This window comes from Artibeus jamaicensis, unplaced genomic scaffold (genome assembly GCF_021234435.1).
Source record: "Artibeus jamaicensis isolate MK-2021 breed Jamaican fruit bat unplaced genomic scaffold, CSHL_Jam_final contig_3174, whole genome shotgun sequence".
Lineage (NCBI taxonomy): Eukaryota > Metazoa > Chordata > Mammalia > Chiroptera > Phyllostomidae > Artibeus > Artibeus jamaicensis.
The window spans coordinates 2,852,571-2,878,468 of record NW_026521738.1 but is presented as its reverse complement, the minus strand read 5'-3'; the positions used below and the strand labels follow the sequence as shown (position 1 = coordinate 2,878,468).

Sequence of the window (25,898 nt, the reverse complement as noted above, 5' to 3'; positions counted from 1 at the left end):
TGAGCGCAAGCCTGGGAACCAAACAACCACGGTTCGATTCCCAGTCAGGGCACGTGCCTGGGTTGCAGGCCAGTTCCCAGCAGGGGACACTCTAGAGGCAACCATACATTGATGTTTCTCTCCCTCTCTCCTTTCCTTCCCCTCTAAAGATAAATAAATAAAATCTTAAAAAACAAACACAAAAAATACCTAACTAGGTGCAAGGCATTATGCCAGGTGGGAGGGTAGATATGAGTAGGTATAGTTCCTGACCACACTAGAGGGAAAGGCGGATAAGATGTAAAAACTTTCAAACTATAAAGCAGAATTAAATAAGAACCACTCTGAAGAAATGATTATTTCTGATATTTGAATGAAGGTTTGAGAGGCAAATTTGATTTCCACGGGCAGAGGAAGGGGCCTGCCAACTTGAGAGATCGCACAGTGCAGGGTGGGCAAAGTGGCTTCACAGTTGTTCAGATGGAAGAAAACAGAACTACCAGTAACAATACAATAGTTAATAAATAAGTAATGACATGAGAATAAACTGTAAACCTACATTTGCCCTCCCCCTGTGTTTATGGTAACCCTCTATAATAGCAGCTACCATTTGCATGCCACTCAGCATACAACACCTTTCTTATGTGCCCCGTTATTTCACCTTTACGATAACCCCGTGCAGGAGATGGAGATCTTCATCTTGGTTCACAGTGAAGGAAACCAAGGCTCAGGCAGTGAAGCAAATGTCGCACAGCTGCAAGCACTTGGGTCAGGTCCCTAGTGGTGTGAGCCCAAGGCACCAGGCTCTGAGTGGGGGCAAGTCACATGCGGGGAAAAGGGGATAGTGCCTGACGGGAGTGGTGGGGAGGTGGCAGTGGGGTTCAGGGTCTGCATGGTGAATCTCTGCTCCGGACTTTGCACTGGGTACGGTGAGCAGGGAGCCCATGGGGACTTTAGAGGAAAGGAGTGCTATGGTCCAGCATGTGCTTCAGGAAGGTCCCTCTAGCAGCAGGAGCAGAGGTTAAAAAGCCTTTGGCAGGAGAACCAGTTAGGCAGGCAACTGTTGTGATAGCCCAGGAGAGATGCCGGGGCCTGAACTGGGGCAGCAGCAGCCGGGATGGGGGTGGGGGATGGAGGAGGCGGAAGATGTGCAGGCGGGATGTGTAGGAGGCCTTGGCTTGGAGACCAGGTAAAGGAGAGGGAGGGCCGGGGATGGCTGTGGGGCCTTCAGCCCCGCCCAGGAGCAGAGAGGAGGAGGTGGAACAGGTCAGGGGATGAGACCAGATGAAGTCATTTTTGAAGACGTGGTTTGAGGCACGGGCCTCTGCAGAGTGGCAGGCTTTGGAGACGGTGCTTAGGGGGCCTGGAGGCAGAGGCAGCGTCCGTGGGCGTGTGCGATCTGGGCGCTACCCTTGGCAGCCCTTACCTTTCTGCCTTTGCTGTCGTCTGGAAGACTCCGTTTTTCCCTGATTTGTGTTCTCCGTTTCATTTCCTTTCATCCTTGCAGTAGCTGTCCGAGGAGGTGTCATTCTCATTTATGGAGAAGGACACCAAGTTGAGTGAGATTAGATAACATAAACCAAGATCTCACAAGTAAGGAATGCCAGGGTCAGGATTTGAACCCAGGTCTGATTTCAAGGCTCCTCTCGGCTCTGCCCTAGCAGACCCTGAGTCAGAATTAGAAAGTGAGAAAGGGTTGTGGGGCAGGTACAGTCTGCTTATTTCTTCTACCTCCCTGATCCCAAAGCTTCAGTCTGAACACTTTGGTTTTTTCCTAGTCGCAGAGGAATTCAGATGGCTATGGAAAATACCTGCAAGCATTCAGGTAGCACTGGCTTATTTTCCGTGATGTCCTCATCACAACGTATTGCCTTAGCCTCATTAAGGTGGACTTTGCTGCCTATGGCCATCCCATTAGGAAGGGCCCTGACCCAAGCGCATTCCCTCGTGGGTGGTGAGCTGCAGTTTTCCACCAGGCCAAAATCAAGACCACGCTGCCCTCACTTAGACAGCACATGTGCTGAAACTGGATGGCTGTGGAAAACAGAGATGGGACCTAGCGCACGTTTAGGGTCAGGTTTAGGCTCTCTTCCATCACCTGGTATTTGATGTAAATGCCATGCTAAACTGAAAGACAAAATTAGCACAAACCGAGCACACTTTTTGAGATCAACACACAGCCTCCCTATTGCCTGATCCTCGTTCGAGGCGAGGGGCCCACCTACCAAGTGTTGGAACGAGGCCAGTGTTCCCTGGTGGTGCTCCGGGGGCTAGGTGGCTAGGGAAGACGGACAGCCCTGTATCTGCACAGGTGCTTGGAATTTGGGGATTGGGCAGGTCTTCTCACCCAGTGCTGTCATTTAAAGATAAAGAATCACACAGTGAGAGAGGTGAAGTCCCTTGCTAAAGATGACGCCATTCGTGGATGACCCTGGTCTCTGGGCTCCCCACTAGCTTTCTTCCCCAGATCACAGAACATAAGTGGATTATATCCAGGAGAGAAGAGGAGGAGGTGGTCTTTTCCAGCGTTTCTGTGTTTTTTTGACTGTGTTCCACAGGATAAGTGGAAACAAAGAGAGGCAAACCGGGTCCTGTAATATGAGTGGCAGATGTCTGTCACTTACAAGCTGGGTTACCTTGGGCCAGTTACTTCATCTACTGTACCTCCACTTTCTTATCTCTAAAATGGGAGCATAATAGTACCTATGTCCTAGGACTTGCTTTGAGTATTGAATGAAATGGTGCAGAGCATGTAGTAAGTATCAGGCAAATGTTGCTGCTGATATTATTAATAACGCCATCAGCCACAGTGACAATCCTAGGACTGAACAACGTGAGGAGAGCGCTCAGACCACCAGTCAGGCCCCGCTTGTCTTCCCTCCACTGCCCACCACTGGCATAGAAATGTCTTCCTGGTTAGCGTGTCCCATGTCTCAGCTGCGTTTGGGTGCCGGGCCCAGGCCCTCACTTGTGTGGGTTTGGAACTGAAAGCTGCTCCCTCCCTGCATAGTTGTTTTCCTTGCTCCCTGCATCAGGACCTGCCACCTGAAACATGACACTAATCCTTTCTAATAATGTCTCCATAAGACTCCTTGGGTAGCAGGGTCGACCTGTGTTTTGAAAGCAGTGTTCCAGATGCCGGGATGGTGAAAGAAAGAGCCCTCTGTCCAATGAGCCCATCTGCTCAAGGTGACTCATTCCTGGGTCACATGTTCCTAAACTCCTTGCCATCCCCAGAGTTTTCCTAATCCCGTCTGGCCAGTTCCTCAGGCCAGTTTCTCTGCCGCTTCGCCTGACATCCTCTGAAATGAGTGTCACTGGAGTCTGTGAGCAGGAGCAAAGTGAACTGTCACCTTCCCCTTCAGGAGACACCATGACCTCTCTGAGGGCTGGCCTCCCTACACTAGTGCAGTGGCGAAGGCCGTGGCTGCTTTTGGCCACAGCATTTATGGGTTTTGTCACGGCCAGGCTCGTGGTCCCCTGGTCCTCCCAGCCTCCCCATCCCCCTACCTGAAGTGTGTTACCTTTTTCTTTCTTCCTAATTAGATCTTGCTCTGCAACCAGCATCCTTCCTAGCTACCAAAACCTCTTGCATTTAAAATACTGATTTTTTGGGGGGAAGAGGGTATAAGGAGTCTAAATGGTAATGGAAAAAATATATAATAAAGATTAAACCAAAAAAATAAAAATACTGATAGTCATGTAACGTTGCATTTTCTGCTATACAGTTAAAACCCTGCCATGTTTGCAAATGAAATTTAATGTTGGAGTGTAATCATAAGGGAAGAGGCCTTAGAACCTGTGACCAGCGGGTTCCATGTGACCCATTTACACATATTTGCGCCCATGTGGCTGCTCCACGGGTGTCCCCTGTGGGCCTCCTGCTGAGCTGCAGGGTTGTCATCTTCTAGGGACCACCCACCACTTCCTGAGCTCCTGGCTCTGTCCCCCATGACCCCAAAGCATGTAGAAAGGAAGGGGCAATCCCAGCTGCCCTCCAAACACCCACACCCCTCTCTCTTGCCTGACTCCTGCATTAGTCCTTTGCCCATATGCCTTTCCTCACCACCTCCTCTACATCCAGGCCATCCTTCATCCAAAAGGACCTGCTGCAGCCTCTCTCCATTCTCCCCACATCTGCGTGACACCAAACCTTACCCTCACCCTGTAGGTAGAAGGCCTGCCTTGGGGCTCCCAAACAGATGAGATGTGGAGCCCTTGACTTTCTCGGGGGTCAGCTGATAACACAGTGGCATAGGTAAGAGCCGGGAAGCAAACACTGGCTGTGACAGAGGCCAGAGCCAGGCATGGGCCACTCTGCTGGGGTGACTGGGCACCGGGGCTGAGTGTCCACAGAGGAGACAGCCACCGGGCTGATGAGTGAGAGAGGATGGAGGGCGTCCCGTGCTGAAGGCACAGCCCAGATCCCAATCCCGTGCATGAGTGAGCTGCTGCATGGAGGGGCATGAGCTGGGAGTGGGCTCCCTGCTCTGCGGTCCAGGGCACGGGGGCCCAGCACCTCTCAACAGCATCTCCCACTGACACACCTGCAAATGGATTTCACCATGGCTCTGTGATGTGTACTTAGGAGATTAATAACCTAGCCCCTCTTTAACATTCTCTTTGCAGAAAATTTTTATTGCCTCTCTAACACCTGAATTATAAGCACCGCCACCTTTGTCCTTCCTTGAGGGCAGGCTGGGTTCCCACTCCACTTGGGATGGGACGATCAGCCTTTCATAATGTTTCCCCTCCCTGGTATGTGGCCTTCCCCTCACCCCCCCCCCACTCCCACCCCCCACCCCGAAGTCTGTAATCCAGGGATTCCCCTCTTTGGAACTTTCTAAACAAAAAAGAGGTGTTAGCAGGAGCCACTTGAAAGGGATTCCTGCCCCAGAAGGAGGCTGTCTGGGTGGCCCGTGGCAGGCAAGGTCCGGCTTTGAAACAGGCAAGAGGAGCCTGTGGCTTCAGGCCACAAGCCTCCATCTGAACTGTGTGTTGTCTCCCTGGAGTCACTGGGTGTGGCAGCTGTCCCAGGGCTGTGCTGTCCCCACACAGGTGCTCCAGGGAAGGATTTTCTGTGTTTCTGATGAGCCTCGGGGCCTGCCGAGGCCCCATGTGTCTGGAAGGCCTTCACAGAGCCCACTTTCCGAGTACAGCCAGGGGGGCCAGCAGTCTGGACACCTGGGCTTATGTAGAGTGGCAGTCAGGGGTCTGGGCGCTCACACCCTTGCCTCTCAGGAGACATTGCTCATAGTGGGGGGAATCAGAGGCAGTGGAAATACCCACAAGGCGATGGGTGCAGCCTCCGGAAGAGAGGGATGGAGTTTGGCTGCTAGACCCCCTGTATTTGTTGTTTGGACTCATTTGTGACAGGCTGTGGTCAGAAGGACTGTTGTGTAGTGTGGTAGTAGGAGTTGGACAGACTGGGGTTTGAATTTGGCTGTAGGAGCTTGGGCACATTTCTTAACCTCTCTAAGCCTCAGTTTCCTCATCTGTAAAATCATGTGTTTCCACAGGCTAGACCAGAAGGCTGTAGGCTGGGGTGAGGGTGGCTATATCATGGGTTATTCTGAGGACCCCATAAGACAACACACGTGAAAGTGGTGGGCCAGGAACTAGTACTAGCCCATTAAGTGGTACCCAGACACCTGAGAAGTCAAAGAAGTGAGCCCTAGTTTTCTGGCCTGGGACCCTCTTAGGGAGCACACCACAGAGTGGAGGGAAGGCAGAGGCCTCACCGCGGGTCACAGAGCCCCAGCTGTAGTCGTGCCTGAATCCAAGCAGTAGGGAGAAGCCCAGAGCTTTAAGAAGTTGTCTCCATGGGCGTGACAGGGTATGGAAAGGAATTCTTGTCATGTTTCTCAGATTATGAATAAAAACCCAGTGTTTTTTATCTGTGGAACACAGTGCTTTTGCAGACTCTGATTAGTTGCCAAAACACCTTTACCACAGCTCACACAGGAGGAGCAGAGGGAGCGGCCATCCACCTGCCCTGAAGAGTCAGTGGCTGTCTCTGCTCCAACCTGGCAGCAGTTGCACAAGATGTGCTTTCTTGTCTCAGTTTAGCTCCAGCAGAGGTCTTCATGGAGCTCAGAAACTGTGCTTTCCCCCACTTAGGGGATAGGCAGACAGGGAGGGAAGTGGCAGGATCTTTTATTCACTCGGGGATGGTTTGGGACCAGCCAGTGGCTCTTCTTGCAGAGAGGTATGCAAAGCATCCCCATGTTGTTATGTTACTACATGTTACTGGCTGACTTTGGCCCTGAGTGGTTTGTGGCAGTGCCAGCAAAGTCAGTGTGACAGGTCCCCATCTGGCTGTGTGGAACCACTAAGACTTCTGCCTTAGGCAGGAAAGCCTCATTTTAATGCTCAGTGTGCAGATCACAAACTCAACCTTTTACGTATGTCCAAAGGAGCCCTAAGAGCCAAGCTTCCAAACTCAGTGTCTACGGAGCAGTAAGAGGAATTGCACAGGGAAGATGTGGTGCTTTTACTGATTTTCTCCTTGTGTCCCCAACACCCTGTTCCACCCCAAATATCCTGTCCAGGAGTCTGTAGGAGCCTTTGGGAAATCCATGCCAAGACTCCTGCAAATGTGGTCGAAAGTTTTTGTGATGTTTGTCATTTCAGAGCCTAGAGAAAAGTTGGAGCATGATTGCTTTCTCTGTTCTAAATGTTTCTCCACTGAGAGTTAAGGGCTCCTTTTCTACACCCTGAGTGGAGGGGAAAGGGGCCCTCTCAACCTGTCTGGCCAGTGGGGTTTACCCCGGTCCTATGCAGTGGAGGGGGTCACAGCAAAGAACGTGCTTCTTGTTTGTATGACTCGATTCATCTGCCTTCTGGGCTAACCCTTCAGTGGTCCAGACTCTGCATGGCCACCACGGCATCCTTTGCATTTCAGTTTTAGGAAGTCATTGTAACTTAGTTCATGCTGATTGCATAACTCACAAGATGTTCCTTTTTCATTGGAAATTTACTTCATTGTTTCCAGAAACCTCCACTACTGTAATGTCAGGGCACACAAGGTCATCCATTGGCAGGGGCAGCTTCACGGGTGTGTGACTTGTGTAGCCACAGAGTCTTACACTCTGATGGGCCCTAAGCATGGCATTAATGCTGTGGTGGCAGTCTTGACATTCTTAATAGTTTTGTATTTAAATTTGTATCTCATTAGTGGCGTGCAGTGGGACAGTGCAGTGTGCACAGGAGCATGTGATCCCACCCACTGTCACCACCTGCTGCCTCCCCTGAGTAGGACCTGGACACACAGAAAGGCAGAGGTTAGGTGCTGGCACCCCACAGCCTTTTGGGACAGTTTTGGTCCCTGTGCTGGGATGACAGTGCTGCAGCATGTTCAGTGTGTTGCTATAGATAAGCACGAGCCTCTCCCCTGCCCTGATCAGGTACCTAGTACATCCTGGTGCAGAGGTTGTGATATCCTCGGGGGTCCACAGTTGGCCCCTGGTGGGGTTCCTGGGCCCTGGGAAGAAGAAATACCTGACTAGACTTCCCTGCCTCCAGCTGGGTGACGGCGTAGCCACCCAGCTCCTGGCCAGAGGGGAACAGCAGTCAGGGGTTCCAGGTGCACCTGCAGGCTTTATTGCTGGTGCCTCCTGTGCCGCGAGGGGCTCTGTTCACCTTGCAGTGATGCTCATGCTGCAAAGACAGAAGCGGCATAAAGAGTAAGCACAACCCATGATGTGCACAGTGATGTGAATGTGCTTAGTGCCACCGAACTCGACACTGACAATGGTCAACACAGTACGTTCTATATATCGTTGACCCCAATAAAAATATTTGTACCATATTTAGAAACAAAAACAAGAAACATCACGGCAGGTGGAGAGAGAGACCTGGAAGAAAGGAAAAAGCTTTCTATTTAGTACCATTAAAGGCACTGTTTTCCTGCTCTATGAACAAGGGGCCCTGCATTTTCATTTTGCATTAAGCCCCCCAAATTATGTAGCCAAGACTGCCTATTGGCCACCTTGTAAAACTGCCCAGTCTTTGCCTTTCCCCAGCCCTGCCCTCAAATCCTGAAGGTTGGGTGCTACCGAACTGACTCTTCTTTTCCCCCCACAGGTGTTTTGTTGGCTGTGTGTCAGGCCCTGGAGAACACCACGTCTGCCTTGAGTGGTGAGTCTCATCCCCTCATCCCCTTGGTGTGAGATGGCACGTGGGGGTGGGCAGGGGGCAGACCTTGACTGGTTTGTGGACCCGGGGCTCTAAACTTCCCTCTGGTGCTCCTACCTGCTGAGCTTATGCCCAGCTGTCCCCTGAGCCATCTCTGCCCTGCATCCCAGGGGCCAAGATCGTGCTCCTGGGAGGTCTCAACTGCAGGCCAGAGGGAGCTATTCCCCCGCCATGTCCTCCCTGCTCACTCAGGACCAGCCCCCTCCCCGCTCTCTGTTCAGACCCTTGGTGTGGGCAAGGGTGCTAGAAAGCAGAGTCTGCACAACAACCCAAGAACTCGAAACTAGCTCATCTAATAATCCATCTAAACAAGAGCCCAAATTCCTGAAACCTTTTGTCTGCCTCTGCCCAGTGATCTTTGTGTAGGTATTTTCTGGTTTGTCTTTTGACATTTGAAACATTTGGGAAACGTAGGAGGCAAACCGCTCATGGTCAGAGCCCTACCGAAGTATCCCTGTTCACGTCTGCACATTGTTTTCGGCCTCTGTCCATGTGCACTAATATTTCTATTAAATTAGTCATGGTGAGAAAGCTATTTTGACTCCTGCTTTTTAAACTCAAGGTTTAGAGTCATGTGTTTTTCCATGTTGCTAGAAAGTCTTAGGTTTTATCCTTTCAGATGTCATGATGCTCCATTAGGATGGACATGTGTGATTGAATTCAACATTCCCCATTGGATATTTATGTTGCCTTCAGTTTAAGTTATGATGCTACGTCTTTATGCCTAGAAGCTTTTTCCTTATTTTGGATACTTTCCTTAGGTTATATCTCCAGAAGCAAGAATGAATATATTTATGACCCTTGGTGCAAATTGCCAGATATAGCTTTCCAAGTGCATGTGAGCTGATTTTTACACCAGCAATGCACGCATGAGCCTACCAGTCTCACTTTTCCCTCGCTGACATGGGGCATGCTCCCATGTTCCTATAGTGGCCCCTGATCTGTCTCCCTAGTTATTTCAGGGCAGTGTTGGGCTTTATGTATGTGTAAGGGGGTGTCACTTATGTACGCACAAATTCTCTAACCAACCCACACCCTGTCCCGGTACTTTTCTCCTCTGCTAGACCTTTCCCTCCAAACACACCGGAGGTGACGCCACCACACCCACCGGGCACCACTGCTTCTGCAGCCCCACAGCTCCCCTTGGAGCTATTATTCTTGGTGCACTTGAACCCTTGAGGTGCCCAGGCTACTTGGTGGTCCACGATGACACAGGAGACAACGCCTTTCTTTCTCTGTGCTGTGCTTGTTGGGGCCCAGGATGGAAGGATGCGTCAGAGCTTCTGGGCTCCAGGACCTACTGGAGTTTCCATAAAGCAGTTCTTTCACTTTTTAATTACCTCCATCACAAAGGGTTCAGATGTGAATATGCGTGGTGGGGGATAGCTTAGTAACTGCCCTATGCTGCTCTCAGATTTGTCCCAACCCCCTTCCTAGGATCCATTTACCCCCTGCCAGGTGCATTTTCAGCCCTTCCTGGTCCTCACTGTAGGATCTGGTAGGTGAAGGTGTCACTTGCCGGTGACAGGCTGCCATCCATGGAGAGGGGTCGTCCTGCCTCCTTTACCACTCCTTCCAGTGTCATCCATTCATACAGGTGAGACAGGCCTCGGGCTGTGGAACCTGAGCCTACTCCCTCAGGTGTGGCTCCTGCCAAGGTCCTTTGTGGTTTCCCGGTCTTCCCTGGGCAGACATGGGAAGACCTGCTATCTAGAAATGACTGTCCCTGCTGCGGTGGTGACAGCCTCTTTGTTACCTTTCCTTTCTGGACTTGCTTCTGTGAGAACGTGTCTGATGTGAACAAGCCCCTGAGGTTCACTGTCCTCACTAGGATTTATGCTCAGGAAACAATAGTTGATTTATATTCTGTGTGACTGACTCTCACATCTGAGTCCCTCCTAACCCCTTATGCTCCGGATGTCCGTGGGATCATTTACAGAACAAGCCATTTAGGTGTAAAGATGTGTCATTTCAGGACAAAAACTCCAAGGGCTTTACCCCTGGTATGAATACGAAGTCCTCTTCACTCTAAGAGCTGACAGGAATGAGAACAGTAGTGGATGCAGGAAGGGTCTAGCGAGTTCCTGAACGACAGTGCGGGAGCAGGCTGCAGGCATGCTCAGGATTAATCTCGGGCATGTTGATGGAGCAGCATGGAGAGAAAACTGCAAACTCCATGTGCCAGTCAAGGGTGGTGCCTGAGCGTAAAGAACAGGGACTGATCCCATGTGGCTTTCTTGTGCTTTTGAAAGAAAAAAAATTCCCCAATCTTATTACCTGACAGTTAATCTTGGCCTGTCTTTTTGAGGTTTTGATGATTTCTTCCAGTCTCCTTTCTCTTAGATCTTGAAATGTGGAGGGTAGATGACGCCAGAGGCGTAGGAAACCAACATTATGGTTGTCAATAAATGCTTCTCAGACATCTACTTCAGGTGAGAGTTGGAAGGATGCACGCCTTAGGCTGGAGGTCAGGAAGCCTGGGTGTTAGGCCCAACTGGTCTTGGCTTTACCAAGTCCAGTTGTCCATCTGGGCAACTTATTCATCTGGTTCCTGTTTGGATCTTACGTTTCCACATCTTCTGGACTTAAATCAGGAATGGCCTGTAAGATCTTTCATATGACCATTCTGTGAATTGGTGGAGGCTACTTGGAAAGCTTTGTTAAGAAGGATTATTAGACTACCTTAGAGCTGCTAGGCAGTACAGTGGTGAGCAACAGGCAATGCCTGCCATGGACCCAAGGTAGGGAGGCAGTAGTATCACTATAATGCATTTAATTCTCTTGGAACCAGATGCTGTTTTACATACAGGTTCTAACATTCTAGTTGCTGAGACTATACAAAGAAGCAGTCCTTCTCTGTCCGTGTCCTGAAGGGGCCCACCGTACAGGTAAAAAGACAGCATGGGAACCCATGAGAGCCTCATAATGACCTAAGCTGGGGGTCAGGACAAAAAATGTGTATCTGTTTGGTTGTCAATTTGTAAAGCATGCAGAGAAACATTAGCTGGAGGCAGGGTGAGGGCGATGGCACCTGCAGCTTAGAACACACCCTCCTGAGGAAGGACTCATGACCTCTCTTCAAAAGGCACCTTTTAATGCCCCTTGAAGGGGACAGAATGCACCCAGTTAAGTTGTTGGGTGGCTCCTTGCTTAACCCTCCTAAATATTGCACAGTTCCGAGGCTGCCCATCTGGTTCTCTTGTTTTCGTGAGACTCGCTCTAATGACTGAGGGGTGTGGTGAGGGCTTTGCTCAGGCACCTGCGAGCCAGGCTCCAGGCTTCCCTCTGCTCTCTGCCTTGCATAATCACAGCGCTCAGGGTGGCTCTTTGCACCTCTGAAGCACTGCTCCTTCCTCTAGCCTGTGTTTAATGACACCCTGAGTGTTTGAAGGCTTGGTTAATTTAGTGTCAGAGGTGGTGATAAAAGAACATGAAAAATTCACAGTGGTGTTATTCAGGGGGAAACTCACCATTAGTAGCTTGCTTGAAGAGATGGTGGTCAGATTTTGGTGGGGACTTTGGGCTTCACTTTGCTGAGAGGGTGAGTTTGGGCCAGAAGTGCACAGAGGGAGGGCAAAGATGATTATAGGAAAAAGTCTTGGAAGGCGTTACTTGTTTGGAAAACAGGTAGAACGTGGGTCAGCCGGCAAGCCAGGGATCTGTTTATTGCTCATCTTGCCAAACAAAAGCTTCTCAGAACGTGAACTGCTTCCCCATTCCATTGTCTGGAGTTTTCCCATGTGGAGCTGCAGTCGTTCTAAATTTAGAAGGCTCACGTGTTCTGCCCAGGTACCTGGTTCACTGTTCCAAATGTGTCTTTAGCACAAGAGACTTGGTGTGTCACGGTTTTAGGATAAAAGCACATGTATCTGTGTGTGCCGGGACTTGTTTCTGTGCTTAGAGGAATGTGCAGTCTTTGCAAAGGAAACTGTGCTGGGTCAGAAGGAAGGTTGCTCAGGGCAGAACAGAGGCCAGAGGATACAGGACCCGGGACCATAGTTCTGACTCACTAGCTATGTGACCTTAAATCTCCCTGAACCTCAGCTCTCCCATCAATACAATAAGGAGTGGCATCAAGGCAGTGTCTTTTCAAACTGTGAGTCACAAAATCACTTTAGTGGGTCATGACCAACATTTTTTTAATGGGATTGAAATGCTTAAAGAATTTCAAAAGTAAGTGAATGAACCGGTCAACGTAAAAAGCATGTGCTGAAAGTATAATGATACTATCATTATATCTACTATTATTCACTAAACTCAAGATGGCATTAGTTGTAAGACGTTCCACAAACTAAAGAAAGAAAAAGGAAAAAATTTAAAAAGGAAAAAAGAAATAAAATCGGAAAAAAGGAAAAGAGAATTTCAGAGTGCGGTACATGACGGAAGGATAGGTATTGTTTCAAAATACTCTTGTTGTCATTACGATGGATTCATATATTGACCTTCTACATCATTTTATTTGTAGGAGCGGTAACCATGTTGCGCCCTTTATAACTTCCAGATTTGATTTCTTAAACAGTGGCAGAGTACGTGGCATAAATTCTTTTAGACCTGTACACGTCACCCTGACACACACCCCTAGCCTTTTACAGTCCTTATTCATTTCTAATTTGACAGAAGTTTTTTTAATCTACTTACCTTTATCAAGCAAGTGTTCCCAAATACTCAGCTTATAGTAGAAACGACAGCTCTTTCCTTATGCATTGATATGTCATAAATTTATGTAATACATAATTAAATTATGTAAATACAGTGAGTGCAACTACCATAAACAGACTTTGGAACAAACACAAATGTCTTCTTGGTAAATATATGACTTAACTGGTAAAAAACAGAGATGGACTGGTGAACAAGAGTAGCCAACTAACCGAGCATTTGCATGCTGAGGATCTAGATGTTTTAGCAAAGCAAAGGAGAGGACGGAGTGGGTGAAGCAGGGGCTTGGTTTAAGTCAGGCTCGGTGAAGAGAGCGTCCACCATCTTTGAAAGAACAGGCAAGTGACACAACTCATGGATTTTTAAAAAAATCTAGGCCTATGGAAGCCTTGCTGTTCTCCCACTTTTTAGTTGTGACATTTATTTAGCACACATTGATTAAGTATTGCCTCGTGGCAGGCATTGTGCTAGGCCCTGGAGATGCCCATGAGCGTTGAACAGGAGGCCCGCCATCACAGGGCCTAGGGTCCGACAGGTAACACTGGCAACTTTTGCGTATCAAAGTAAATCATAAGCACAGACAAAGTCACGATCTACCAAGATGGATTTCTCTAAAGAAAACACCTGCTTCTGCTATACTCAGACTTCCAATTTTTAATGTAAGTGACAAACTATATACCTATAATTCTCTGTTACATTGCATCATGTTCGGTTTGGCCCATGGTGCTGGCCTGGTTTTCCATCTGACCGTCACTCGTCTGGGCTGCGGTTGTCCATCTGTGAGGTTGACAAAGAGGACATCTCCATCAGGAACCTTTTGTTGTGAGAGCAGAACCCGAGCACACATCAGCCTTTTAAGGAGTCAGTTCTTAGAGAATCCATGGAGATGCTGAGCAGCCCAGCCATGGGGAGCTCAGGAGCCGAGGCGACTGCTTAGATCTCAGCTGTAACAGTTTGTAGCCATTTACTCTGTACCTACCATAGAGACCATACCAACTCATGTCCTTTTTGCCTCTTGGCTCAGAGTCCCAAGAGAGGATCAGATTGGTTGGACTTCCTTGGTTGAGTGGTCAGCCAGCAACCATGGCAGGGCTGGGAGGAGAAGGCTGCAGAGTAGCAGGTGCCAAAGTGTAGCATAGGCCTTGGGCAGGGCAGAGTCCCTTACTAGACCTGGAGGAGGCAAAGACCAGCATCCCTAATCCAGACTGATTGTTTGAATCATTCAGTCAATCACACATTTATTGAGCACTTACTACATACCAGGCCCTGATCTCAACAGACAAAGGGCCTATTCTCAAGGACCTTCTATTCCCCTAGGAAAGATAGACATAATATTATATTACAATATATCAAATTGGCATATTTTTGAGAATGTCAATACTGAGTGCTAGTGCGTGTGAGGTGAGTTGGCTACATATACTGCTAATGCGTGTAGGTTCCGTTTCCTGGGAAAACAGACAACAGCATAGCCCAGAAGTCTGCACTTTTAGACCTCAACCACATTTTGCCAAGGCCCAATGGGAAGGAGTGGAAAGATGCACGTCCTTGTAGGCTGAGGTGCCTTCTCCTGAAAGCAGCAGCCTGTCCCATCCCTGGGGCTCTGGCTCCTCCTCAGCTGGATGGTGCTGGGAGCCTGTGAAATGGTTGAGTTGCAGGACTGACTTCCTAGCGTTCACCCGGGAGCTTGGTAAAGAGAATCACAAACCTTGGAGCATGGGCCACCATCTTATCGGCTTTGTTATCTGAGAGCCTGAGCCAAGTCTGAGGCACAGCCTGAATGTCTGGTTATTTACTAATGAAGGGACCTTTAGCTTTTAGAATCCAGTCAGGCTGAGGTGTCCTCCTTGGCAGGCTCCACAGCATTCAATTTACAGATTCCTTCTGAATCTCTCTTAGCTTTCCTGTCTTAAAAGTTATGTTCTACCTCCCATATCAGAATGTGTAAATGGGGACCCTAGTTCACTGTTGGTGGGATTGCAGACTGGTATAACCACTATGGAAAGCAGTATGAAATTTTCTAAGAAAACTAAAAATGAATATGTTGGCCCAGCAATTCCACTGTTAGGACTATATCCTAAGAACCCTGAAACACCAAAAGAACCTATGCACACCAATGTTCATAGCAGCACAATTTACAATAGCCAAGAGTTGGAAGCAACCTAGGCGCCCATCAATAAATGAATGGATCCAAAAACTATGGTACATTTACACAATGGAATTCTATGCAGCAGAAAGAAAGAAGGAGCTACTACCCTTTGCAACAGCATGGATGGAACTGGAAAGCATTATGCTGAGTGAAATAAGCCAGGCGGTGAAAGACAAATACCATATGATCTCACCTTTAACAGGAACCTAAACAACAAAACAAGCAAGCAAGCAAAATATAACCAAAGACACTGAAATAGAGAACAGGCTGACAGGAACCAGAGGGGAGAGGGGAGAGAATTTCGGGAGAAAAGGGGAAGGATTCACAGGAACAAGTATAAAGGACACATGACATGGACAAAACCTAAGGCGGTGGGGGGAGAATGGTAGGGAGGTAATGAGGTCTGGGTGGGGGTGCTGGGATGGGAGTAAAAGAAAATTGTACTTGAACAATAATTAAATTTTTTAAATAAAGAATGTGTAAAGGAAGGTGACTTCACGCCACTGGCCATTTTATTACCGGTTCGCCTTGGCTGAAATGTCTCCTAAATACCACAACACACTGATGCCAAACAAGGGAATGGCCGAGAGGACCGGACCAGAGGGCTTCTGTCCCCCTCACACACCCAGGCCTGCAGCCGGGGGATCAGAAGAACGCGCCTCCTTCCAGCTGTCACTGCACAGCCTTGTTAGGAATCTTTTTCTTTCGAGGCCTTGTTTCATCCTGACTTTTGGGGGCTTGGGATATAGTGCACATCTCTCTCTGTCTTACACCATAGGTCTAGAATTAGGAATCTTGAAAGCGGAAGGTGTTAGATCTCCTGTGAAATCTGCCACAAGTGAATCTTCCCGGTGCTCTGAGGCATAACAAATGAAAACATCGTCAATCATGGATCACGAAGCAGGCCATGGAACCTCTATAAAATTTTGGATCCAGCAGGCTTTCCACTTGATATCCTATTCAATAAATACAGCCCAGCACAGTGAAAAGCGCTAGAAAGCCGGTTAGAGGCACATCTAACCAAATGATACCCAGATTGTAGTTGTCACTGGAGGCAATTATTTCCCGAGGATTTAACCCTGGGCCAGCACTTTCCAACCTTTTTCAGAATAAAGACCAAATTTAAACATCAACAGGGTTTTGGTCTCACAGATTGTACCTTTAGCATTAAATTAAATTAAATTAAATAATTAGATTAAACTGATATACAAAAGCTGCTATAAGAACTCAGTAACACTTCAAAATAAATTTGTATTTAATTGATCACAGTAGAACCCATATAGTGATATATAAGGTAATGTTTATAAAACTCACTTTATGCTTGGTACTGTCCTATAGATTCTCATTTAATACCTACAAACCTAAGAAGAAGGTACTGTTATTAGCCCCATTTTACAAATTAACCCCCTTCAGTTGACAAAACTGAAGCACAGAGAAGTAACCTTTGGCAGAACTGGGGTTTGAACCCAGGTAACTGCAGAGATCTAAGCACTTCACCCTATGCTTTTAACACACACGGAGACACACATCTGTCTCATTCAGACCACAGGTATAACTCAAGAGGAGATTTACAGACACCTTGCATTAAGTAACTCTATGATTCTCTTCTTTCCCCTTCTGCAAGACAGATTGGCAAGTACACTTTCTTGGGTGTTTAGTCCTCCATGCCACTAAAAGTTAAACATACCTCTCGAAGCAAAGTATGGGCGTGTGTGCCATATGTAACCTTTTATTTAATATTGTAGTCTTAACATGAAACTGAAATCTTCCTTCATACATTTATTTCTCCACCCAACAAAGACTGACTCTGTTCCTACGGTGTGCTACGTACCAGGAGAATGACTGAGACATCATTCCTGCCCTTGGGAATCTCAGCGCTCAGCAGAACTGTCTGGCTAACAAATAACCACACTCGTGTGGCATACCTGCTATCAGGTGGGGGCACAAGATATTGTGGGATGAGGAGAGGGAACCCCAGTTTGTTCTAGGGGAGGCACCAGGGAAGGCTCCTCAAAGGAAGTGACCTTCAGCTAAGTTTTGGAGGGTGAGATGAAGTTGATCAGGTTGACTTTGGGGGAGGGGCTGGGCACGTAGGAGCTCAGAGGTGAGGCTGGAAGAAAGTGGTAGCCAGCTGAGGAAGGTTGTGCATGGCCTTTTTTTCTGAAGTGTATGCACTGTTATGATTGTAAATGTTTTGCTGAAATCTAGTCACCAATATGTGCTTCCTTAAAGAAAATCTTCCTGTAGATTTCTGTACGATGGCAGTGTTACTCAGCCTATGAAACACAGAGGATTAAACCTACAGGGCTCTGAGTCGCGGGTCCATGTAGGTAATTACGTGATCTTCCCACTCTTGCACTTCTGTATGCACAGTGTTCCTTGTTCACCAGCTGCTTGGATATATATCCAGTGGGGGTGGTTTCTAGGTTAGAAATTCTCACATTATTCTCAGAGCTTCTGCTTTACTTGATTTTAGATTCTCATTAGCAGGTGAGAGAATTGTGCCTTTTTATCTATTTAAATTTGGCTTTATAGAAAGGTGCCTAAAAATAAAAATCATTAGAATCTGATAGCACAGTGGTTACACTAAATTCTAGAGCCACATGGCCTGGGTTCAAGTCTTAGCTGTGCCCCTTGTAGACCGTGATGCTGAGCAAATTATCTAATCACTGTGTACCTCAGTTACCTCATCTGTAAAGTCAAGATAACAACAGGGCCTGCTCCATAGGGTCATTGTGAGGACTACAAGATATGACTTACCTAAAGTGCTTGAACAGTGTCAGGTACATAGTAAGTTCTATTTGTTAGATAAATATTTTCCTTTAGATTTACAAAGAGAGAGAGAAAGCAGTAACACACATGTAAGAAGTGGTATCTGAAATACCAGGATGGCCTGAGCCAACTGGTGGCAAGAATCTGATTGGAGTTTAAAGATATAAATGGCTGTGACAGAGTAAGCCACGTGACTCAGTGCTCAAGGGCACGATGTCTTTGAATCTTAAAGAATGGGTCAAAGGAAGCCTCATTCTGCCTGCTGAGAAGTAGTGTTGTAAAATGTGCTACTCTGGTAGGTGCCAAATAATAAAGCTTTTCTTTTAGAATTACTGTACCCAAAGCCCCTTCAGTGACAGTTATGGGACATGTGGAATGTCATGCTCTCTCCTGAGTAGTGAGCCTTAGGAGGAACAGAGAGCAATAAGAAAAATCCACTGTGTGGAAAGGCCAAAGGCCTGGTGATGCACCAGCGGGTAGCAAAGGAAGGGGGGTCTTGCTGCTTGTGCCCAGGGCCCAGCACATCTCAGAAGCACAGAGTGAAAAGGGCACAGTCACTTGCATGAGGAAGTGACCACTTGCTACATAGAAGCCCTTTGACAGTGTTTTTTAAAGTACAGATAGGTTGCTCTTCCTTCATGTGAAGAGTTCAAGGGGAGGTTGGTCATCACATATGGGAACTGTTTGTGGCTCTTTGTATGAGAAGAGTTCACTCCAAATTCCCCTTTTGATTCCAATGAGATGAGAATCTAAGTGGGAGCACGGGTTAGAATATAAAGATGGGGAAATAACTAGATAGTTAAACAAAAAATATTACTAATTGAGAAACTAGAGTTATTGACATTAACTGGCTTTAGAATTAACCATCAGATGAGAGCCTGGAAGAAAAATCTATTTTTGTTTCTAAAAGAGAAAAAAGGGGAAAAGAATGTTCTATGGGACACTTGAGAAAGAGGATATTATAATGAAGGGATCTTTGGCCCAATTTGAGTTGACTTGCTTTTCTGATTTTTTCATTTTTATGGTTGAAAGTGAGGGCTTACTGCAGAGGGCTGTACTGGGCATCAGAGATGGGCAAAGGGCAGCCCTCACAGCCCTTTAAGTGACAGGGGCGAGGAATAGAATTGCAAACGTTTAGAACAGAATCGAATCATTCAAACCTTGAGTTAAATGACTGCACACCAGAGTAATAAATCAGTCAGTGCCAGCGAGGGCCAGGCCCGGCTGTCCCCTGCCAGAGGAGACTGAAGCAGGCACCTTGGGGAGTGCATTTTGATCTTTGTTCCATCAACATGGAAGGCCTTCCCAGCTTGGGAAGCATCAGCTTCCCAACCTGCACCAGCATCAGCAATGACAGGAGGCTTAAAAATGTGTGTTTGGAGGATCTCGAGGGGTTCAGAATCCAGGATCTTGCATCTGTGAACAAAGGAAGAGCAATAGGAGCTTTCTGAAGTAGAAGGTGTGTGACCTGGACCTTAGAACGAGTCAGCATTCCCTAAGCAGAATACTGTCATGGGTGCAGGCAACGTGAGAAAACACTGGACCGCTGGGCTGCAGCGAAGTATGGGATGAGACTGTGGAGAGAGGACACCAAATATCATTGCCTTAAGAGCAAAAGTTTAATTCTTACTTCTTTGAAGTCCACTGTGGGCCCTGGACAACTCTCCAGGGAAACCGATGGTGCAGGTTAAACCTCCACGTCAGCAAGTGGGATATCAGGTCTAGTGCCAGCAGCTAACCACTCTCACCCAGATGTGTGTCAGCTTTTAGTGCTCACAGTTCATTGCCTGAAGCAGCACATGTGGCCACACCTAACCTCAAGGGGATGGGGGAGAACAGGCCTTCTGTGTGTCTAGACTCTGTAGAGGCATGCACATACTGATACAGAAGCCAGGTGCAATCTTTGAGCAGGGCCTCAGAGCCTACATTTTTAACTCCCTTGGAATTAAAAGTCACACTGAAGTCCCCAGGCCACTGGGTAAGACAAGAGTTCTCAACTTTGACTGCACATTGGAATTACCTGGGGAGTTTTAAAAACTGATGCACTGGCTCTTCTCCCAGAGATCCTGATTCACGGGTTCTGCAGGTGAGATCCAGGCATGAGAATTTGTCCAGTCTCCCCAGGGGATTCTAGAATGGGCCAGGGTAGAAAACCTCAGGTGTGGGGAAAAGCACAAGGCCTGTGGAATCCTGACCCTAATACTGCCTGAGACCCAGTTTGCATATCTGTCAATGGCCATGAAGATCAAACAAATGTGAGAGTACAATATTGAACAAATATTGGCTATTATACACTGTCAGGTATGTACTTTTATACAAACTGGATTTGTGTACACTCTTCAATATGCATGGCATTTATCTCCCTCCCCCTCAAAGCCAGGAGAGGGAAGGAAAGTATCCTGCACACCCCTGCATCTGTCTCCTTTCATAGACAGTAAATGGGTGATCCCTGCTTCCACCTGTCCACTTACCTTGGTGATAAAGGGGAGGAAAAAAGAGGGGAAAACTTTTTCCCCACCTCTTTTTCCTTTTCCTTATCCAAAACCCTTAGCCTTTATTCTGCTGTTGCCTTTCCTAGGCTCCTTTCTCTTCACTGTTCAATCTTTCCTTTCTGTTCAACCTGAGATCTGTGCCTTGCACCTCTAATCCCCTATAAACCTTTCTCCAACCTCTTCCTATAGCCCATTCTCCACGGACACCCTGGTCCCATGCCAGACCAGACAGCGAGCATCCTGGCCCCGGGCAAGGCCCCTTCCTGCTTTCTGATGGGTTCAGCAGCATAGGATATCCATACTTTCAGAAAATTCATACCCAAAGCATCATCCTATAGTAGTACTGTTAGGACTGGCAGGTTCAGCGGCACTCTGGGAGGTAAAATGTGCAATTGGTAAGGCCAGCTTTTGTGAGCTGGTCTGCCACGCTCACCCACTCTGTAAAATATTTTGTGTCAGATTAGATCCTGAGATCTAACCAACTAATCTGCAAGTGACCTCTTCGAATGCTACCATTCTATAACCTGGAAATCACCTCAGAAGTCGGTTTTCTTTAGTTACAAAAATACCACATTGACTTTCTCTCATGGACAGGAATTAATGCAGGAATAAGCTGTTTTTAATTATTTTTCCTCTCATGTCTAAGAATTATCAAGGCAGAACAATGCAAGAGTATCTCATAAGAAGTAAATGCAGTACCACTTATGAAAATACAGATTTGTGCATTTGATATGAATTATTGCCTTTACAAAAGGATCAAAAGATTTCCCCACCCTAGACAGCTATGATACAGATCCTTTGAAATGATTGGCTAATACAACTGAGGTCTATGACAGGGAAGGATTTATGTCAAGCATTCTGTTGTAGCCCCAAAAGTTGTTGCCTGCTACCTCTCTACCCATCAACCTGAGCTTCCCTTCCACCACGGGTCTTCATCAGAAGTCAGCAGGACTGAAATGCCATGTGCCCAAAGGAAAAGATGCCCAAGGAATTCCCCTCCTTGTCAGCAGGCACCATTGGCGCAGCTTTTTCATAGCTTCACTGCCTCCTGCATAGCAGGTGCAATTAGTGTTTATCATTGATAAACATGGTGTCAGGTCTAGTCCAGACATTGGAGGTTTATCAAATTAAGCAGAAATGCTTAGCAATCTTAAAATGAGCTTCCTTAGGTAACATATCTGTAGTCTGTGTATGCTCTAGCAAATGAGATAGTTGAACATGTATTTGAACTTCTGGTTTAAGTTCAACCAATGCAATATCTGGCACATCACCATCATTTACAAGAAGAACAGCACTAGTAGCAACACGCTCTCAGAATAAGACCCCAGCGCATCCTGCCCTGCCGGGCCCTGCCGTGTGCAGCCCCACCTCCCTCTCCAGCCGTAGCTCACACTTCTCTCCTTCTTTCTCTGCTTCAACTCTCTGGCCCCTTTTCTTTTTCTCAGACCCTTCTCTGAGGGTGTCGGACCCTTCTCTGACTCCAGGCTGTTGCACTTGCTGTTCCTTCTGCCTGGGATTCTCTGTCCAAGTTTCCCTATAACCCACTCATTTGTGTCCTTCAGGTCTCTGATCTGCTTCCCTTTCTCAGAGTGGCCTTCCTTGAATGGTGTCCTCCCACAGCCACTCTCTATCACACCCCTGTTCATTTCATTCATAGTGCTCACTGCTGTCTATAATGATTTCATTGGGTTATTTACTTATCATGTGCCTGCCTCCCCCAGTAGACCTTAGAGCGGTGATCTTGTCTGTCTAGTCTATTCATGTATCCCCAGGGCCCAGCACAGTGCTTGACATATAGAAGGCATTTGATATCTTGGTGAGTAAGTGATGAATGAATACTAAGCACCATCCAAGTGCTTTAACATTGCACCTTTATAACGTTCACTATTGATACATAGGGAAGTGGAGCCCTGGAGGCTTTCAGTGATTCGCCCAAGGTCAGAATCAGTAACAAAGAGCCAAGATTTGATTTCAGTCTACCTGTCTGCAAAAGTCTGTCCCAGAGTCAGTTCTGAGGTTATGGTTCAATAAGTTTTTGCCTTATTCTGACCTTTACAGGTTTATTAGTAGAAGTATTTTATTTATTGCTATGACTTAAAACTTTTTGTCCAGGGCCTTGAAATAGGTCCCTATCCACAGTTCTGTGTAAAAGAAGTAACAAGGAGGTCCTGGTGGAAACATATTTTGGAGCGAGTTGTAGATACCTGCTCAAGCATGTGAATTATAGATGATCCTTATTTAAGAAATAATAATACATGTCTTGAAGTCTAGTTTTTGGAAAACAAAAACAATAAAAATAATGATGGTGTCACATGAAAAGTAGGGCCAACCTCCAGACAATATTGATGATGACCTGGTGACAACACCCTTCCCCCAGAGGCGGGCGCCCAGACGTTCACATGGGCAGGTCAGGGCAGCTTTGCAGAGTCGCTGGGACCATGCGGCAGCCAGATGTCTGAGACTAGACGCTGTCAAAGGATGCTCAGTAATGCTGGTAGGAAAGGAGATTAAATCAGTGTTTTCACAAAGTATATAATCATAAACCTGGAAGACGCACACAAACCACCTGTTAATCTAGTAGGGTGCAAGTAAGAAAATAAACAATCAGTAGTTTTCTTATAAATCATTAATAACCAATTAAAAATATGCTAGGGATGATCACCTTCAAATAATTATCAGACTATAAACTATATATGAATAAATTTCTAAAGATTTATTTGAGATCTATTTGGAAAATACCATAAAACTCTGCTTTTGAGGTCATTTATTTGACCTAGTAAAGAGGCCTGTGCCTCAGTAGGAAACCACAATATTATAAAATTGTTAGTTCTTCCCATTAGTACTTTAAAACTTAAGCTCTGGCTGGTATGGCTCAGTGGATAGAGTACTGGCCTGTGAACCAACAGGTTGCTGGTTTGATCCCCAGTCAGGGCACATGCCTGGGTTGTGGGCCAGGTCTCCAATAAGGGGTGAGCTATAGGCAACCACACATTGATACTTCTCTCCTTCTCTCTCTCCCTTCCCCTCTGTCTAAAATAACTAAATAATTTTTTTTAAAAAGAGGAAAGAAACTTAAAGCAGTTCTAGTTAGTCTTTAGGATTAGAATGGGTAAAGAAGAATTTGACTAAAGGATTCTAAAGTTTACCTTTAAGAATAAGGCACAAGAAAATGTTGGTTTAAAAGATAAAAGCATTTGTACTATCAAATATTAATAAATGATGGGAAGCTACACTAATTATAATGTCGTGACACTAACAGAAAAATAGATTTATTCAGGAAGCTCCAGTAGAGAACCAATTACATGTAACAGGTTGAAATGACAAAAAGTGGCATTTTACGTCCCTGAGGAGTAGGAGATAGTGTCACCAGTGATCCCAAGGTCCCAGGCTGAACATTGAAATAGAGATAAAGTTTGATATGAAAACCTAATGACATTCTAAAAAAGGTCTAGCTGGTAGGGATATATTTTTTTTAATGGAAGCATAAACTTGCTCTAAGAAAATATATGTGAATATTTAAATAACTTACAAAAAAGTCCAGCTAATCAGAACATTAAAGACAGAAACCATAAAGGAAAATAGATACATTAAAAATCATAATTTTCTTTTTTCTTCATTTTTATTGTTGATAATATTGCAGATGTCCCCGTTCCCCACCCCTTTGCCCCCCACACACACACTGAGGCCCCATACTACAAGCAAACCATAGGCAATACTCACCAATATTTGAGTCCTAAAATGGATTCATATCTTTAATCAATAAAGTGCTCATACAAACCAATAACAAAAAATCTAACACACTAGTAAGAGAGCAAGCAAGTTGTTTGAATAGATAAGTCACACAATAACTACCTGTGACCAATAAACAGAAAAGATATCCTGCCTTGCCAGTCATCAAAGAAATGCAAATTAATTCAAGATATCATTTTCACTGATCAAATTAGTGGAGATAAAAATAGGTGTTGGAGTACAAAGTAGATAAGGTTGGAGACTTGTATTTTGGGGTGTGTAAGTTGTTTCAACTTCTATGAGAGCCATTTGGTAACACTTATAAGGCTTTAGAATGCTCTGCTTACCCATTGACCCAGAAATACCACTTCTAAGAATTTATCCTAAGGAAGTAAGCATGGGCAGATTTCTGTAAAGACCGAGCTACAATGATGTCCATTGCAGCAAGGTAGCGATCAGGAAAACTGCAAGCATTGATATGGTGAGAGGTGCTGGGGAGGTAGGTGTAGAATTGCTTTGGAATGAATGGGTAGAACCTGTGTACTTATTTTTAGACCACCCAGAATGTTTAGTACTTAGGTCGCACATGTAAACAATGATGCACTTGATGATCTAATGTTTGGGGATTTTTTTTCCATTTTTGATGAAAATTTTTCAGTTTTGTACCTTGCAAGTGACTGTGAATTGGGGGCCAGATTTCTCATTTACAGTTTTGCTCTTGAACACCTGCTTAGGTTTGGACAGTAAGTGGACACAGTCATTTGCTTGAATTGCTGACTTGTGTTGGTGAGATGGGCTGAATATTATGGTCTCCCAAAGATGTCCTAAGCCCCAGAACTTGTGAATTTGTTACCTTACACAGCAAAAAGGGACTGTGTAAATTGATTAAGGACCTTGAAATAGGGAGATTCTCCAGGACTGTCTGGGTAGATCCAATGTAATCAAAAGGCCCTTTAAAAGGGATGCAGGAAGGTCAGAGTCAGAGGGACAGAAGAGATAAGGGAGGCAGAGACTGGAGTGACACTGCCAGGAGTCAAAGAATTCTAGCAGGTCTAGAAGCTGGAAAAGTCAAGAAAACCAGGTCTTCTCTACAGTGTGTCAAAGGAAGCTGCCCTGATAACCCCTTGACTATAGCTCCCTAAGACTGATTTCCAACTTCTGACTCCAGAACAATAGAACAATAAATTTGTGTTGTTTGAAGTTGGTAGTTTGTGGTAGTTTGTTAAAGCAGCAATAGAAAACTAATGTATTTGAAAAAAGGGGGGAAAATCAAACTTACACTTGAGCCGTGGTAATACATTAGTTGGTCCCATTGAGAAGTTCAGAGACCTGGATTATGGTCACAGCCTTGCAAGGCCACCTCTCTAGATCATAGTTTCTTCATCCTTAAGGTTCTCTTCTTGCCTTAAAGTTCTATTCCTCCTTAAACATTTAAGCCTTTGTTTACCATCATTAGGTACATCATTTGTTATGACATGAATAACAATGGGTTAAGGCTGATGAGTAGATTTGAGTTTGTTTTGGAAGCTGGTTACACTATTGTGAGCATTTTCCTTGTCTGAGCGTGTGCCTGCATGTGTGTGTTCTCATGCAGAGGATCCTGGAGCACTGCAGTGAGTCCCACAGAGACAAGTGACAATATGCACAGGTTAGAAGCCATTATAACTATGACAAATGGATGGCAAGGTGCAGCTGAGATTGGGCATGCAAGCTTCACAGAGTCTCCATAGCAAGATCTTTGTAGAAGGATGTTCTAGAAGATTCCCCCACTCCAAATCAACTCAAAGTTGTACACATACAGAATGGAAATTTCAAGGTCATACTCTCACATCAAGGCTCTGCAGTAGAACAACCCAGGTGTCCACATTCACTTGCCCACTGCACCACAGGACCTGCCCAGAAGAGAGATCAAGCCTTACTCAGTCTTT

At 46.2% G+C, this 25,898-nt stretch overlaps 1 protein-coding gene across 1 annotated transcript in view; it reads left to right on the top strand.

The window, feature by feature from the left end:
• Positions 1-25,898, top strand: part of TGFA (transforming growth factor alpha) — a 102,253-nt gene that overhangs the window by 30,485 nt on the left and 45,870 nt on the right. The window contains exon 2 of the mRNA XM_053663402.1: positions 8,065-8,118. Coding sequence (XP_053519377.1) covers positions 8,065-8,118 — 54 coding nt within the window. The remainder of the gene's footprint in view (positions 1-8,064; positions 8,119-25,898) is intronic.